Below are 17,325 nucleotides of genomic sequence, written 5' to 3' on the forward strand. Positions count from 1 at the left end.
CGGAAATCAGCACCTCACATTGCAGCCCAAATAAATGCTTCACAGTTCAAGTAACAGACACATCTCAACATCAACTGTTCAGATGAGACTGCGTAAATGAGGCCTTCATGGTCGAATTACTGCGAAGAAACCACTACCAAAGGACACCAATAAGAGACTCGCTTGGGCCAAGAAACACAAGCAATGTACATTAGACCGGTAGAAATCTGTCCTTTGGTCTGATGAGTCCAAATTTGAGATTTTTGGTTCCAACCACCATGTCTTTGTGAGACGCAGAGTAGATGAACGGATGATCTCGGCATTCGTGGTTCCCACTGTGAAGTATAGAGGTGATGGGGTGCTTTGCTGGTGACATTCAGTGATTTAGAATTCAAGGCACACTTAATCAGCATGGCTACCACAGCGATATGCCATCCCATCTGGTTTGCACTTAGAGGGACAATCACTTTTTTATCAACAGGACAATGACCCAACACACCTACAGGCTATATAAGGACTATTTTAACAGTGAGTGCTCGTCAGATGACCTGGCCTCCACAATCACCTGACCTCAACCCAAATGAGATGGTTTGGGATGAGTTGGACCGCAGAATGAAGGAAAAGGAGCCAACAAGTGCTCAGCATATGTGGGATCTCCTTCCAGGCTGTTGGAAAATAATTTCAGGTGAAGCTGGTTGAGAGAATGCCAAGAGTGTGCAAAGCTGTCGTCAAGGCAAAGGGTGGCTATTGATGGATCTCAAATATATTTACTCTAACAGTTTCGGGTACTAAATTAAGCCATGTGTTATTTTATTGTTGAAGTCTTAATTATTCTAAAATGTAGAAAATAGACCCTTAAATGAGTAGGTGTGACCAAAATTGGACCGGTATTTTTATGTAACCATTGCTTAACTAGGCAAGTCAGTTAATAACATTCTTATTTACAATGATTGCCTAGGAACAGTGGGTTAACTGCCTTGTACAGTGGCAGAACAACAGATTTGTATCTTGTCAGTTGGGGGATTCGATCTAGCAACCTTTCAGTTACTGGCCTCAACACTAACCACTAGGCTACCTGCTGTCCCGGTACTGTAGATCTCGAAAAGAAACATCTTAGCTTTCAATTTATACAGCTAAATTACACGGTTAGGGAGCTAAAACTTCTGCAATCAGAATGAAGTGAATCGGCCTCATGTTTAATTTCTTAATTCCACTATACTCAGGAACCAGTGCACCATTAAACTAGCCTGGCTGACTCAACCCACGTAGTACACAGTGAGTCAGGACTTCCAGTTGGGTTATAAAGACTTCATTTTGTATCAGCCAAACTACCATAACACAGCAGAGGGACATACATTTTCAGACTTCACCATGTCGGTGGCAAGCAACGAACTCACAAACTGGCTTCTTGTGTGTGTGATTCTGTATCGATACATGTGTCGGAATTTAAGTCAACAACGCAAAAATGAATCGACCTTCTTTATTTACCGACAGAGGTCTATAATAGCAGGGTTAGAGTTCACACAGATCTGTAGAGCACTTGGCTGATCCACACACACAACTGTATTTCTTTCAGAGCAATTACGCAGTAGTGCCGCAGTAGGGAACCAGAGGTAAAATCAAAATGGAGGATATTCAACTACCACAGGAAATACTGCAGGAGCAGGTTCACAATTGTATCAGTATACTGGGTCCCGTTCAGCAGGGTGCGATGTACAGTGTTGCAGATAGAAATGCCACAAGTAGAGCTGACATGACTCCTTACTCTACATTTCAGAAGAGCACATCTGTTCTAATGAAGTATATTTATGTTTTAACATTGCGTAACACGGTGCCCTGCTGAACACTGCCCTGGAGTGGAGTGTTTAAACAGTGCAAGGCCTGAAGGCTTCCAAATGACCAAGGCCACAGCTCAATAGTCTAAAATTGGCTTCCTCTTCTTTCCTTGGACCTGAACTAATATGTTAACTGTGCTTCCAGATCAGTATAGAGGAAACAAGGAGAGGAAGCCACTGTACACCATTGAGACACAGCCCAAGTGTGGAAATGAAAAAGTACAATGGGACCTATCGATACAGCTCACTAGTCTAAAATTGGCTTCCTCTTCTTTACTTGGACCTGAACTAATATATGTCAACTGTGTTTCCAGATCAGTATAGAGGAAACAAGGAGATGGTACACCATTGACACAGCCCAAGAGGGTGTACATTGTACTGAAACAGTACAATGTTCACCTTCAGGAGCCACACGATCCAAAGAAGTCAGTGATACATTTTAAATAATTCTTTCCCCCTGCAAGTGATCTATTGAGTCATTTGGAAACTTTTCTATACAAAATACCTTTTAATACATAAGTGAATTAGGCTCTACTCTTAACAATTTGTTGGGTGTAGGTACAATCACTAGATCAACGATCAAGGCATGTCCTTATCTGCAGAAATACAATCTCACTCAAAGAGCTCTTACCATGAAAAAAAAGTGTACTTTTACAGGCCTACATCAGAGGTCTAGGCCTTACTTTAAAAAAAATTATAATACATAAAACCCCAGAACTAAAGCAGCCCTTAAAATCTCACTGAGTGATGATGCAGAAACTTCTTCAGAAATACCCAGTATGGTAAGAGCTAGTTGGCTTGGGTTCCATCCCTCCACAGCTATGGGACACCACAAGCTAAAATGATAACTCCTCTCACACCTTATATTTGGAAATGCATATTCTCAAGCAGCAATACAAAAAAACTATTCATGAAGAACGCATAATCTCTGAAAAAAATACCGTATGAAAACGTCCCTGCTACCTTGTTTCTAAGTACAAAACCTCCGGAAGTAGCAACAAGTCCTTTTCTTTTTTCTTTGTTTTTTTTTTCTTTTCCGTTACCCCCCCCCCCTCTTTTTTTCCAAAACGGGTAAAATTCAGTCCTCAGATGCGAGTGTCATGAGCGATGACGGTCATCTCCATCATACCATTTTTGCTGAAGGATTCAGAAACATGCGAGCCTCGTAGAGGGGCCTAGGGGTCTGCTTGGGGGGACTGTTAAGGGCTCCTGGGGGCCAATGGGGCAGCCGCTCCATTTTAGGCGAGGGCCGGGAAGGCCTCTGGATCATCCACATTGGGCACAATCACCCCGCTCGGCTGAGAGGAGTGTTAGAAGGTTGGGGAAACAAGAGGAAATGAAATTGATCAGACATATATAGTGAAATGACCATGTATGGTGTACTTAATCCAAATCCTTTCCACAGCAGCTGTAACAGACTAGTAGTAATTAGTATGCTTTACCTTGTCAGTGCGTCCTCCACGGGTCGGCCTGGTGGGGGCTCCACCATCACGCTCACGGGGCTCCCTGGGCTCACGCTCACGAAACTCTCCACGGAACTCTCCTCTGCCCTCTCCACGCCCTCGGCTCCCCCTGCCGCCACGGGGCCCACCACGACCACGGCTGGGGCGTCCAAGGTCTCCAAAGTTTATCTCCAACTGGGCTGTGATGTCATTGGCCGGCTTCCGGAAGTGGTGATCGTCCTCAGCCTGAGAGACCGGGGGAAGAAATAGATCATCATCAATGACAGAAAACACATCTGAGCAACATTGTCATCTTATTGCAGACAGACCAGTAGGATTGTTAAGCGTCTGCTGGTTTAAAAGCACTTAGTTGCAAACCAATTCTACATGTAGAAATAGGCAAAAATGACAGCCGTCAGTTGCCCACCGGTGGGTAGTCCCTAAAACCACCTAGCCGACAGCAAGCGAACAAACAGCCCCTTACTGTGCACACTGACAATTGTTCTGGCGAGTTCGACATTAAGGGGAGAGTGTAAGATTTTGACAATCAATCATCTTTATACTTAACCAGACTCGGATGAACTCATGGATACACTTGTAAAGTCACCGCGTGTAAAGTTTCAAATTGAGCGAACAAATGTTAACAATGAAGATGCCAAGGCCCAGCATGACTCGATCACCATTTATGATATTGTTTGGATGGATGACCATCTGTGGGCTATCACAGGGGTCAAGCACACCTTATCTGTGGCTTTCTGAGGCTGGATGTTCCCACAAAACCCTGGGAGAACAGACACTGTTGGAGGTGTGAAGACAGATTAAAATAATAATGTTACTGTGTCAATTAAATCATCAAATTTGGATTTTTTCAAGAGTTCATAAAGAGCCGAGAATCATTTTTACATGTTTTATTGTACTGTAAGTGGTATAGATTTATTGTTACAGGGAAACTGTTATTTTGTTTCCGGACTGCATTCAGTTCAGACGTAGTGAAGCAGATGTGCGCTCATATCATTTAGATAAGAGTTGATGATTAGATCCAAGCATGTTAGCGGTTTCTGTGAACTTCAAGTCATTGTGCTAACGCTAGTTAGCAATAGCTTACAAAACAACCAACTTCCTTCCAAATGCTATCAATGAGTTCAGGGGGGTAGGCAGAAAAAGAGCCAGAATTGCCAAAATATCACACTCACCCTTTAATTTTCATGGGGAGAGAGAGTGCGTGCGCTTCTGTCAGATGTGATACTCACCTTAGGGGCAACTGCCTCAGCCTCCACCGCAGCTTCAATAAGAGCATCAGCTTTCTTCTCCTTTATTGGAGAGGGACGAAAACATAGTAGGTCATGTAAAATAAAAAACAGAGGCTAAGTCAGTAGTGTGGTTTTGACAGTCTACTCACGTCCTTGGACTTGTGCAGCACGTATCCTTTCTTCCACTGGCTGTCGGCTCCCTCGTTGGCCTTGCGGATGTTGAACTCCACCTTGGTTTTCTCCTTGTCCTGCTGGGCCTTCCATTCATCCAGAGTCATCTCCTTGGGTTCCACTTCCTTAGGTTCACCAACCTCGTTCTCCCTACAACACACAGCAGAAAACAGAACTGTCAGAACACACAACTGGCAGGAGAATATGAGAAATATGGTGGAGAACCCATCCAGACCGTGCTTTTAAATTCCCGAGAGGGAGTGAACGAATGCACACTGGGCAGAAGAGGGAGAAATGGTTTAAGGCTCAGCCCTCAACTCACTTGTTCTCAGAATCAGCAGGCCGAGGCTCCTCTCCCTCGGGGGTCTCCTCGGTCACGTTCGATTGGTCGTGCTCGCTGTGGAGAGGGGGGAAAAAAAGAAGTTTAGCTCTCATACATTGATTATGTTGACAGGTGACCAGGACAGTATAGAGACCAGGGGTCTTGACTCAACACGTCAAATTAGTTTACACACAATTGAACAAGGTAACTCAACAACACTAGGTTTGCAGACAGCCTTCCTTTGAGAAAGTCGAGAGAGAAAAAAAGTGTTGTGCTAGGTCGGCTGTGCTGCTCACCCCATCTCATCCTTGACGGTGCCCCAGTTGTGAGATCCACTTCCTCCACGTTTCTCCTCACCTTTCTGGCTGCTGAAACAACATGGGCTTTAGTGCACAGCATCACATCAATAATCTCTCCAGCAAAAAACACAGTTTATCACATTTAAAAAAAAAAACTAGTTCTTATACTTCAAACAAGTAGTTCTTATGCACCAGTTCTCCAGACAAAGATGAAGCCTAGTGCAGGACTACAAATTCATCTCAATGGATAATGACCCCAAAAATAATTTTTTGCCCCCCAATCTGGACAAAAAAAATCTAGTTAGAATAGAGATTCTCCATTGAGCATGCCATTTAGATCCGGAGTAGAAAATCGGCCTAATAATGATACGATTTATCCATCCCAGAGTTAATACATAATTCACAACATGACACAGAAGACGTACGACCGATCACTGCCGCTGTGTCTGTCGAATTCACGCTTTCCTCTGGCGTCAAAGCCGTCGCTCCTGCCCATGCCCCGTCCCCTGCCGCCACGGATACCACCTCGGCCACCTCCACGTCCTCTCATCTGCCTATCACCAATGGGCCTGGACAGACAAGGAAACAAACCAATCAACAGGCTGCCTCACAGGAAGCTACAGTTGATGTGTATTACAGATCTTACCTTTCCTTAGGCACTGTTTGAATACTTTCAAAATGCACTCTTAATTCCATCCTTCCTTAGAGTAGAGTACTGCAGGGATCCGTTTTTTTGGAGCAGCATCCGCCCCGGCCACATAATTCTGAGTCCCACCCAATATCAGGAAAGAGTTCTCTCTGCAACCCGACTCACCCAGATCGATAGATAGATAGAATTGTTCCGTGAGCCGATCCGTTACCCCGCCATATAACATCAATATATTTAACTGTTTGTGACTCCAGAGTAGTAGGCATCATTATTTTTAATCCCCTTCCCTGCATGAATTAATTTGTCTGCATGTCTATTCAACATTTGGATAAACAGAAACCATACCATGAATTAAAAAAAAAAAAACATTTTCACAATGCAACAAGTCACTCAAACCACTGAAAGAGCCTTCTAATTAGCCTTAACTGTGATGAAAGCCAATAGCTGTCCTAAAACAATACCTTTAGATTAAATATTGTTTAGATTATCAAATAGTTTAGGTCTAATTAAACCATTCCCAGAACCGAATATAGGCTACAAAAATAGACTACATTTACTTAGTAGGCTTATCAAACTTAACAGCCGCATTGGTTTACACGTTATATAGCCTATTCTCACGTGAGGAGAGGGAACATGATCTCTGCATGTGGACAAATTATAATTTTTTGGCACCACACAAATAAGGGACAGTTCCCAGCTCCACACACACTCAAAGCCTTGTCTGCCTTGTCTCAACCCAATAAGCTCATGGGTTTAAAAAAAAGTGTATCATCTTGATTTAAAATGTTTTAAGCCCACAATGTAATTGTTCTGAACCACGATCCGACCCACATGTTGACAGAATGTTCATTTCACCCACAAGTTGATATTTTTGCGGCTCACCGATATGTAGCCATGGGTATCCGATCCGATGCAGGATTCTACCTTAAGAGAAATCACTGTTGAATTGTGAGTATTTCAATTTAAAAATAGGAAAAACCTGGCTATTTATGAGAGATCAGCAACTCTTTATACAACAGAAAAGACGTATTTGAAATGCATCATAATAGGGTTTTATATGTTTACCGCCACTATTTACATACACACCCTGCTGTGTGGTTAGTTTAATATAAGTGGCAAGGCAAAGGTGAAAAACCATCAGTGAAAGTGGCATGACTTTGTAACTTAACAGTAGAGTGGTGTTGGAGTGGAACCCATAATCAAGGTATGTTTGAGTTACCTCTGACAGCCTGAGGGGGAAAATTCCTGTCAAATAGAGAAGGGGGTCACTTTTGTTAACAATAAACGACTGGTAAGTTTACATTTTTAAGCGAGAACAATACTGTCTTACAGAAGGCCAGTGTGGGTTCTGTCATTTGTATCAGTCATCACCAGAACTGCTAAAGCAGTAATTTGGACTGCCCATGAATTTAAATAAAATTATTACTATGCCATCATGTCCCCTCCGTACTTGACATTTCCTAAAAGGTTCTACAACACTGTCGCTAGAATCTTAATATCGCAAACAGAACCTGAGTTATAACCAGTTTTAGGAGGGTATGTCATTTAAGTTTGTGGGTTTTTCCCCGTTGCCCCTACTTCTCCCGAGCATTGAAGGTGCTGTGCCCAGTTGGGAGAAGAGTGGATGAGCGCAGGGAAGCAAACAATGCATAATTATGTAATCACCAATTGTCAGTGAAAAACAGGGCAGGCCATTCTACTGTTTATAATCTCTAAATGATATGTCCCCTATATTAGTCCACCAAATCACAGTCTTATCAGTCCACTCTGGCCTACTTGGAGTACACAGTGAAAGCATGCGTAATGGGCCAAGACGAATGGATGCACATGCTGCGTTAGCGTTGCAACAAAATCTGAATGAAAATTACTCCGATGGCGGGGAAGAAATGAATCATGACATCTCTGATGATTATTCTTCTGGGCCTCAACCTGAACCCCCGAGGCTTAAGCGTAAAAAAGTCTGAACAGTGCACCCTGAGAAGGTGCCCGAGCCACCACCAAATGAAACAGACAGGGGAGGACAGCACCGTGTAGATAAAATAAGACTTGTGACAATCTCAGCACAAAATGTCATCAGAGAGCAGACCCTACACCACAAGCAAAAAACAATATCAGCAACGTCTCGTTGTTTATGTGACACCATGTAAGCGCGAGCTAACAATTTACAATTTTGGACTGCTTTCATACTGAGAAAGTTAACATGCTATTATTGCTTTGTGACAATATTCAATATTTATCAAGCACACATGGCACGTATGTTTAGGCTACTGATATATTTAGATGTTATTAAAACAAGTTGTTACCTCGTCCCAACACAAAGGCCTTCTGTTTCATAGTTGTAACAACTCCACAAATAAAATGGACCGAACACTTAAATTTGTGTTGCGTTTTTACAGAGCCTAAAACACTAAACTAATTAAAATGATATTGTGTTACATAAAAAAAACGTATTCTAATGTTACCTAAGACCTTCATAAACAACCAAATTATTACTTTTTGATAGCATATATGAAATGTATTAATTACAATGTTAGAATGTGGCAGTCAGAATTACTGCTCATTAGCTTGAGGGGGGTCCTCCTCGAGGCCCAGCGGTTCTAGTGTTAAGGACTAATATCAGTTTGTGAAATCAGATGGGTTACTGCTTGGCTGCAACAAAGGTCTGTACCCACAGGAATCTGAGTGGTATTATTGTGTGGGAGTAGTTCTTCTGCCTTTCACTCCTTTTCAAAACACCCACGTTTGGTGCCAACTGAACACAGCCTTGCTCTACCCAGAACTCACTTCTCCACAGAGAACTCTCCTCCCTCGGCTGGCTTATCTTCTCCGCCGGGGGGCCTCTCGAAACGGCGTGGCGGCCGCCTGTCTGTCCGGGGGGGTCTGTCTGTAGGGGGGCGGCCCTCGCCCTGGCCCTCACGGGGTGGACCCCCAGCGGGTCCCTGACCCTCACGTCTGGGACCCATCCTCCTGGGACCAGGTCCTGGAGTAGGACAGGACAGAGGAGAGTTAGTAATTGATCCCCTAATAAAAAAAGTACAATACTCATTTCCTCCCAAAGATTCTTTAGCTAAAATAACTCAGGAATTTAATGGAGACTAACTACAGTTAGAACTTTTCTCAAGACCCAACTCCAAAAGAGAGCAGGACCGATGTGCTGAACTGGAGTGTAAGGGCACACTATTAAAATAAGGAGAATTAAAAAATATATACAAACAGAGGTTGAGCTTTGTATTATCCACCATGCCAGTACACAGCAGATGAAAACATGCTCCAAGACTGGTCTGACAAGTCCCTCCCACTGTTGACCAAAATAGACTCCCACACCATGCTCCACCAGCAGCTGAACGCACGTTGGTGCATGCACCTGTCTTCTCTTGGGGTTCCATTTTTTTTTTAAAACTTTGCTTTTGACTGCCGTAACTGAGCTGCTAACAAAATACAGGGGCCTCCTATTTTACACTAACCATGACAATGTATAGGCGAGTAACACTAGTTTACTCACGCAGACGTAAACGACAATGTAATTGTTTGGTCAATATATATCGCCTTCTCTAACCTTGTTCGTTTACCGAGTAGCAGAAAAAGCATACTCGTGAAGCTTCTTTATTTGAGACTAACACAAAACGCCCATATTCACATTCACAACCGCGCTACGCAAGATGACATCATTCCCTGCCTTGTTGAGAACAATGTGCGCCACTTAGCGAGTGACAGTTAGGTGACTGCCGCTGTTGCAGTCCAAACCTGGGCCACGCGGTTGGTCACGACACGGGTTAATGCAACTAGGTAGCGAAAGACTAGTGAGCGACCTAGCTAGCCAATTCGTAAGTTAACTAGTTAGAAAACAAGCCTAAATGTTAACCTAGCACGATTGCTTCACATGTGAAAGTTGGCTTACACCCCGGTGTGAATACACGGTTAGCTAGGTAAACAATTTATGTTGCAAAAAAAAATAATTCGCCAATCGTGCATTTAACAAGTATGCACTTATCAAACACTGGTCAACAGGTAGTTGGTAGCAAGCTAGCAAATTACTTTGGCTAGCTAACGTTGGCTAATTAACTTGCGGCTAACAATCCTGGCTAAACAAGGCCAGAGGCGTTTTAATATTGGCAGCAAAACAAGTTCGCCTGCAAGTTCGTTTTCAGGGGGCACAATAATGTACCACACCTAGTTACACTGTCGTGACTTTTTTGTGCAACGTCTGTGATAAGCGTTTCAACTTTAGTTGACAAAGGGAATCATGTCGACCTCATGGAGGATTTGAAAGCATTGCTAGCTAAGTTAGCTAGCTAACTTAAAGTTAATACTTAACTATCCAGGGCGAACTGCGATTTTGCAGATCAAGAGGACAACTATTGCGGTAAACAGTCTTACCATCTTTCTTCAGAGTCACCGGTGCCAGAGGCTCATCTTTCTTATCTGCAGGGACGACCTTCCTGTCTTTCTGGGACTCCTTTTTCTGGAGCTTGGCAGCTTGCGCCGCGGTCTTAGCGGCACCAGGGACAGGAGCCTCCTTCTTCTTGTTCTCCGCCTCCTTCAACAGCTCGAACGGGTCCGACTCGTCGTCAAATAGTTGGTCGAATCGGTTAGCTATGGCGCAGCCGAAACCTTCTTGCATATGTCCGGGCATGATGGCGCCCCTTCAGCAGGATTTTCCTCCGATTCTACGAGGCTTGGTGCGAACACTTCGCTAGATGTTGCCACAAGATGGCTGGGGAAAGAACCTTCTTCTCTTCCGGCGTGATAGACATCCGGGACAAAAACTTTTGCGCCGGGTGGGGCGTGTAGTTCTTTGATGAGGGAGAGTGTCGGGAAAACATAAGGGGCGGCTCCCTCAAATAAACTACCATACCCACAACGAGGGACGAGTTAATCATTTAGTTTTTCTCCAGTTGACAAACATGAATGCTCATGCTGTCTGTTGTAGTTTTCAATTTGCATTCAAGCATTTACTTTGTATGAGGCTTGTATGGGAGATCTTTCCCACCCTTTCTAGACTCTAAATCCACTGTATACACACACACACACCTAATAGCCATATTCATTCTCAAACATTTTGCAACATTGTTGCTCCATAGAATGCCTCCACAGTTCTTTGCAATGTCAATTAGGCCTAGGCCTGACCAAGTCTGACTTACAAATCTAAAACACTGTTCTGGTAGTGACCTGAGACATCTATGCACAACTCAGAACAGTCAATATTTTGTGATCTTTTAAGTATCAGTATATGCTGGTTCGCTACACTTGCAATAACATCTGCTAACCATGCGTATATGACCAATACACTTTGATTGGATTTATAGGCCCTAGGGGCTATTAATAATTTCATTGGATATGGGTAGGAATACTGATCAGCAACTTACGGTGAGTGACACAGAAAGTGTGAGGGCCAGCTAGTATGCGGACTCCTTTAGATGGGATGCTGCTAGCTAAAAGAGAACCAGGAGTCATGGTCAAACAGGAAAGGTCTGGAAAGATCATTTAAGGGCAGCAGATGGCAGCAATAGAGGAGTCAGAGGAGAAGAGCCAGCCAGCCACTGCCTAACAGATTTGTGTCTTATTATGTCTCTATCTTATTACAAAGAGGATTAATCAGGGTTTGAATTACTATTTGTAGCCTATGGAGGGTATAAACATTTTATTTGTGTGGAGTGGCCTCTGAAGTGCTGAGATTTGGGCCTGTATTTATCAAGTGTCTCAGAGTGCTGATCTAGGATCAGGTCATGTCCATAATAATCTGCTTCATTATAAAAGGCAACATTTATCGTAAATCACCACTCCTACTCTAAGACACTTGGTTAATATGGACGCAGACCTAAATAGGTGTATTTTCCTGCTAGGAGTGCATAAGGCTGATAACCTGATAACAACAAAAAAATTAAGTTGAGAAATAATTATGTACAACGTTTCTACAGACAAGCTGTCTTCAACAGGGTACAAACACTGTGAGATGACTCATTTATATATAGATAACCTCATAACTCCTACCTGATGTCTGTCAACATTATTATGTACATTGAGAGACACAGTTTAGCCATGTCTATAGTGGAGGAATCAACCAGACTCTGAGAAATGGTACAACTTTGACACCACAGATGAAAGGGGTTCGTTCCAGGGAGGGAAGCTCCATTTTACATCCAATTTTTCCTGTCTGCCTAGCGCCCACCCTAGCCATGACTGGTTCTGTTAAAGGTTTGACCCATCCCAGGATGCTGTCCTCTCTAAAATAAGAATATGATGAATCATGTTTTTGAGCCCTGATAGCAATTGCTCATGATCTCCACCGCTCTACAGACGGGACAGTAGTGACTGTCATTGTCATTGAGCTGCCAGGACATCACATCAGACTGCGCAGAGGGAATGCTCCTCCGAGGCTGGATCAAAGCCATTTACTACCTCTCCAAGTCATTTCTGGCGGGATATCAATGTTTGTCTGGATTTCTATAGCTCTCTATATCATTTTATAGCGGCGATTTATCTGCTTGCTTCAGCCTATTGTTGCTGGTGAGAGAGAGAGGTGTTTGTTTGGTGGAAAGTGTATGCAAATTAATTACGCACAACACAATTCACATGAACGATGACATCTGCAGTTACGAAGGCGATGATCGAATCTTACGCTCTCATGGTCTTCGTCATGGGTTCGTTTTTCGTGTATTTCTGCGGCATGGTTTGGGCATTCTGCAACCCAAAACTCAGCGGTGTCGAGGAGGAGATGCTGACAGAGGCTCCGGCAGAGGACGACAGCTGCTGGGTGTGCGCCCAGCCACCCCCGGAGCAGATACACTACCACACATGTGCGCACCCCGGCGGGACACCACAGAGAACAGGGGACTGGATCACACAGACCACATATGTGAACTTTATGGGGGATAGTAGACCTACTGCTGACAGCCTCCTAACAATGGACCGCATAGGATTTGCATGTGGAGACAACAGTCAATCGTGGCGCAATTTGGATTGATTGACACTATGCATTTATTTAGACAGTGATGGCACGTCATGTGAATATTTCTGTTTTTGTGTAGCCTATGTTGTGAGTAAGCTATGTGCATATTTGCTTTTATTTCAATGTCTGGTGAAACCTTTTTATTGATAGTTATCACAGCACTAAAATAACAAGCAAGCCAGAGAAACAATTATGTGAAGTGGATCATGCATTTACAGTAGTAGGCCCTATATGCTGGTTAAAATTAACAAAATCATTACAGTTAGCGTAGGTCTACCACTTTGAATCCACAAAGTCATTCAGGGTATCAGTGGGGCAGACATCATTAATAAAAGTCATATGGTTTATTGGAATGTTATTACATGATTTGATACATTAAATAATACACATACTTTAAAATGTGTTTGTGACAATACATGCAATGCAAATACAATACATTAGTAGCAGCAGCAATGAGTGACATGGTGGCAATCAAATTAGAACATAATACCAGCACTCATTGTCTTTGAGGCCTCCCAATGTAGAAAAATAAGGCAAACAGTATTCATCACTTCCATCAATGACGTAGTGTCAATCAGATGAGTTTTTTTTATCGCCTCAGTCATCTGCAGCACAGGATAGGAGTGTCTGTCCATTAGATAGGAGTTCTCTCTTGTCCAGTGTTCCTTCATTCAGGCTACTGTGGAGTTGCTCTCATACCCTTCTTTTCCTCCTTCAGTTTCCTGTGCACTTTGTCTTCCAGTTGCAGTAGTTTATCATACAAGGCATCTGACATGTCCCATCAATATCCATCTAAGAAGGGAACAGAGAGGCGATCAGACACAGCAGGGGACTGATGCTAAACAACTAGCTGATACTGATAGTATGGTCTGGCAAATGGCTTTCTGGAGTGGATTTGACAAGGATAGAAATGCAAGTCATGACACCCAACAGATAGAACAATTACTTAATATTTATTCATTTGTACGGATGCAATGTTAATCTACAGTTACAATCCACCACTTCAAAATGATCTAACGAGTAATATAATCAGACAAATTAATATCAATACTTGCCAAGCTGATATGACTGAAATTGAGATCTTGCTTGGTTGGTAGATTGGTACTCAAAAATAGTTAGGCTGGTACTGTATTTAAAAAACAACAATAGAAATATGTGATGTTCATGTCACAGATTCAGATAACTTGAGGTTGTTGTGAAAACGGCTTACAACTTTTAATGTGTACAGTATCACACACTTGAATTGACTTGGGTTTGTATAGCTATAGCCTAGCTAGTTAGTTTGGATTAACTGGATATCTGTTGTTTGTACAGCTATAGCTTAGCCAGTTATCCAGTCAATCTAAGCTAACTAGCTAGGCTATAGCTATACAAACCACAGATATCCAGTCATGGATATCTGTGGTTTGTATAGCCTACCTTGTGAGGGTGTGTGTAGTTGTTTCCCGGACGTGAGGTTAGACTTTGGTATTTAGCACGAGGATCTAGAATCAGGTTTTTGCATAAACAGCCAGAACTGCACAATTAAAAGAGGTATAGATGAATCAAACCCTTAAATCACAGCATTAAAATACAAACAGAGATGAGTGCTAATGTTGTGTGCGATATAAATACAGAAAGGTCATCTGTATCAATAGTTCACTGTGAGAGGTAGAAGTGCTATTGGTGCTTGTACACACCAGTGAGGGCACGTTATGTGTGGTAAATTCCAGAACCTCTACTCCATTGTGTGTCTATGTGTGTACATACCAGAGCCTCTACTCCATTTTGTGTGTGTGTGTGTCTATGTGTGTACATACCAGAGCCTCTACTACATTGTGTGTGTGTGTGTGTCTATGTGTGTACATACCAGAGCCTCTACTACATTGTGTGTGTGTGTGTGTGTCTATGTGTGTACATACCAGAGCCTCCGCTCCATTTTTACTGAGTCAAGGTGAATATGTTGGTAAAGATTCTAAGCTATCAAAATAAGCCAGAGAGATCAGACTCATCATCATGATGAAAGCAATACAGTGCATTCGGAAGTATTCAGACCCCCTCCCCTTTTCCACATTTTGTTACCTTAGAGCCTTATTCTTATTCTAAAATGGATGACATATTTTTCCCATCATCAATCTACACACAATACCCCATACTGACAAAGAGAAATCAGGTTTTTAGACATTTTGCAAATGTATATAAAAAAACAAACAGAAATACCTTATTTACATAACTATTCAGAACCTCTGCTATGAGACTCGAAATTAAGCTCAGGTGCATCCTTTTTCCATTGATCATCCTTGAGATGTTTCTACAACTTGATTGGAGTCCACCTGTGGTAAATTCAATTGATTAGATATGATTTGGAAATGCACACACCTGTCTATATAAGGTCCCTCAGTTGACAGTGCATGTCAGAGCAAAAACCAAGCCATCGAGCTCCGAGACAGGATTGTGTTGAACCACAGATCTGTGGAAGGGTACCAAAAAATTGCTGCAGCACTGAAGGTCCCCAAGAACACAGTGGCCTCCATCATTCTTAAATGGAAGAAGTTTGGAACCACCAAGACTGTTCCTAGAGCTGGCCACCAGGCCAAACTGAGCAATTGGGGGAGAAGGGCCTTGGTCAGGAAGGTGACCAAGAAACCGATGGTCACTCTGACAGAGCTCCAGAATATCCTCTGTGGAGATGGGAGAACCTTCCAAAAGGACAACCATCTCTGCAGCAGTCCACCAATCATGCCTTTATGGTAGAGTGGCCAGAAGGAAGCCACACCTCAGTAAAAGACACATGACAGCCCGCTTGGAGTTTGCCAAAAGGTACCTAAAGGACTCTCAGACCATGAGAAACAAGATTGTCTGGTCTGATGAAACCAAGATTGAACTCTTTGGCCTGAATGCCAAGTGTCACGTCTGGAGGAAACCTGGCACCATCCCTACAGTGAAGCATGGTGGTGGCAGCATCACACTGTGGGGATGTTTTAAAGTGGCAGGGACAGGGAGACTAGTCAGGAGCGAGGGAATGATGAACAGAGCAAAGTACAGAGAGATCCTTGAGCTCCAGAGAGCTCAGGACCTCAGACTGGGGCAAAGGTTCACCTTCCAACAGGACACGACCCTAAGCACACAGCCAAGACAACACAGCAGTGGCATTGGGACAAGTTTCTGAATGTCCTTGAGTGGCCCAGCCAGAGCCCAGACTTGAACCTGATCGAAAATCTTTGGTGAGACCTGAAAATAGCTGTGTAGCGACTCTCCCCATCCAACCTGACAGAGATTGAGAGGATCTGCAGAGAAGTATTGGAGAAACTCCCCAAATACAGGTGTGCCTGTAATCGCTGCCAACGGTGCTTCAACAAAGTACTGAGTGAAGGGTCTGAATACTTATGTAAATGTGATATTTCAGTTTAAATGTTTTATACATTTGCAAAAATGTATAAATAAAACATTTTTGCTTTGTCATTATGGGGTATTGTGTGTGGATTGATGAAGGAAAAATATCTATTTTAGCAATTTAAGAATAAGTCTGTAATGTAACAACATGTGGAAAAAGTTAAGGTCTGAATAGTTTCCAAATGCACCATATTTCTTGGAAACTGAAAGCATCTTGGAAACTGAATACATCTTGAAAACTTGAGCGTTGACATGCACAGTTGAGTGGAACAAATGATTATTCCCCTTTAACAAATACTATTATCACGCACGCACACACACACACACACACACACACACACACACACACACACACACACACACACACACACACACACACACACACACACACACACACACACACACACACACACACACACACACACACACACACACACACACACATACACACCAGCCAGAGAACGTGCATGAGCAGGTTCCAGAGGAGGGTGGGGAAAGAGTGCAGGATGCTTTAAGTCAGGTTGGTCATCAATACAGAAGTGATAAGAGACACCACCACAGTCAACTGGGCTCTCCAATACAGAGCCCTGAGGTCAGAAGAACCCTGATGTAAGCAGAATAGTAGAGGTGACTCTGGAATCAGCAGTGAGCAAAAAAGAAATATCCAGGGAAGAGGAGGACAGAACTACTGTCATAGAAACTGTGGTGTTAATTTTTTATGAAGTGTTGCTATGAAAAGGCAGTTGGTGAAGGGCAGATGGATCCAGTGTCCTCAATGTCTTTACAAAAACTACTATCTCAGGTGATGTATAAAACGTTCATGAAATAAGATTACATGACCCAAACAGATGTCTTTATGATTATCTATCTATTCACTACATGACCAAAAGAATGTGAACACCTGCTCGTTGAACATCTCATTACAAAATCATTGGCATTAACATGGAGTTGGTCCCCGTTTGCCTCTACTCTTTTGGGAAGGTGTGCTAGAGGGAAAACCTGCAGGAAGGTTTCGCTCCAGGAAAGGGGTTGGTTTCACCAGCTACCACAGCCACAG

The 17,325-nt window shown here is 43.0% G+C and overlaps 1 protein-coding gene across 4 annotated transcripts; it reads right to left on the reverse strand.

Annotated features, from left to right (window-relative positions):
* Positions 1–1,445: 1,445 nt before the first annotated feature.
* On the reverse strand, positions 1,446–10,688 carry LOC118392796 (plasminogen activator inhibitor 1 RNA-binding protein-like). 4 transcript variants are annotated; one of them, XM_035784802.2, is made up of 9 exons: positions 10,325–10,688; positions 8,732–8,927; positions 5,727–5,867; positions 5,296–5,364; positions 5,000–5,074; positions 4,656–4,827; positions 4,507–4,566; positions 3,257–3,502; positions 1,446–3,112 (listed from the first exon to the last, which is right to left on the reverse strand). In XM_035784802.2, the coding sequence occupies exons 1-9, from the start codon at positions 10,578–10,580 to the stop codon at positions 3,053–3,055; spliced, it is 1,275 nt and encodes a 424-aa protein (XP_035640695.1). In that variant the 5' UTR covers positions 10,581–10,688; the 3' UTR covers positions 1,446–3,052. The 4 variants fall into 4 exon arrangements, with proteins under 4 accessions (XP_035640695.1, XP_035640694.1, XP_035640693.1 ...); XM_035784801.2 differs by having other exon boundaries at positions 5,296–5,367; XM_035784800.2 differs by having other exon boundaries at positions 5,724–5,867; positions 10,325–10,687.
* Positions 10,689–17,325: the final 6,637 nt, after the last annotated feature.

Source organism: Oncorhynchus keta, chromosome 1 (assembly GCF_023373465.1).
Source record: "Oncorhynchus keta strain PuntledgeMale-10-30-2019 chromosome 1, Oket_V2, whole genome shotgun sequence".
NCBI lineage: Eukaryota > Metazoa > Chordata > Actinopteri > Salmoniformes > Salmonidae > Oncorhynchus > Oncorhynchus keta.

Coding starts and splice junctions, on each gene's coding strand:
- LOC118392796 (XM_035784799.2), bottom strand. CDS start 10,580: ATGCCCGGACATATGCAAGAAGGTTTCGGCTGCGCCATAGCTAACCGA. Junction 8,928..10,324: donor GGTGACTCTGAAGAAAGATG/GTAAGACTGTTT, acceptor GTCCTACTCCAG/GACCTGGTCCCAGGAGGATG. Junction 3,113..3,256: donor GTGGAGGACGCACTGACAAG/GTAAAGCATACT, acceptor CACTCCTCTCAG/CCGAGCGGGGTGATTGTGCC.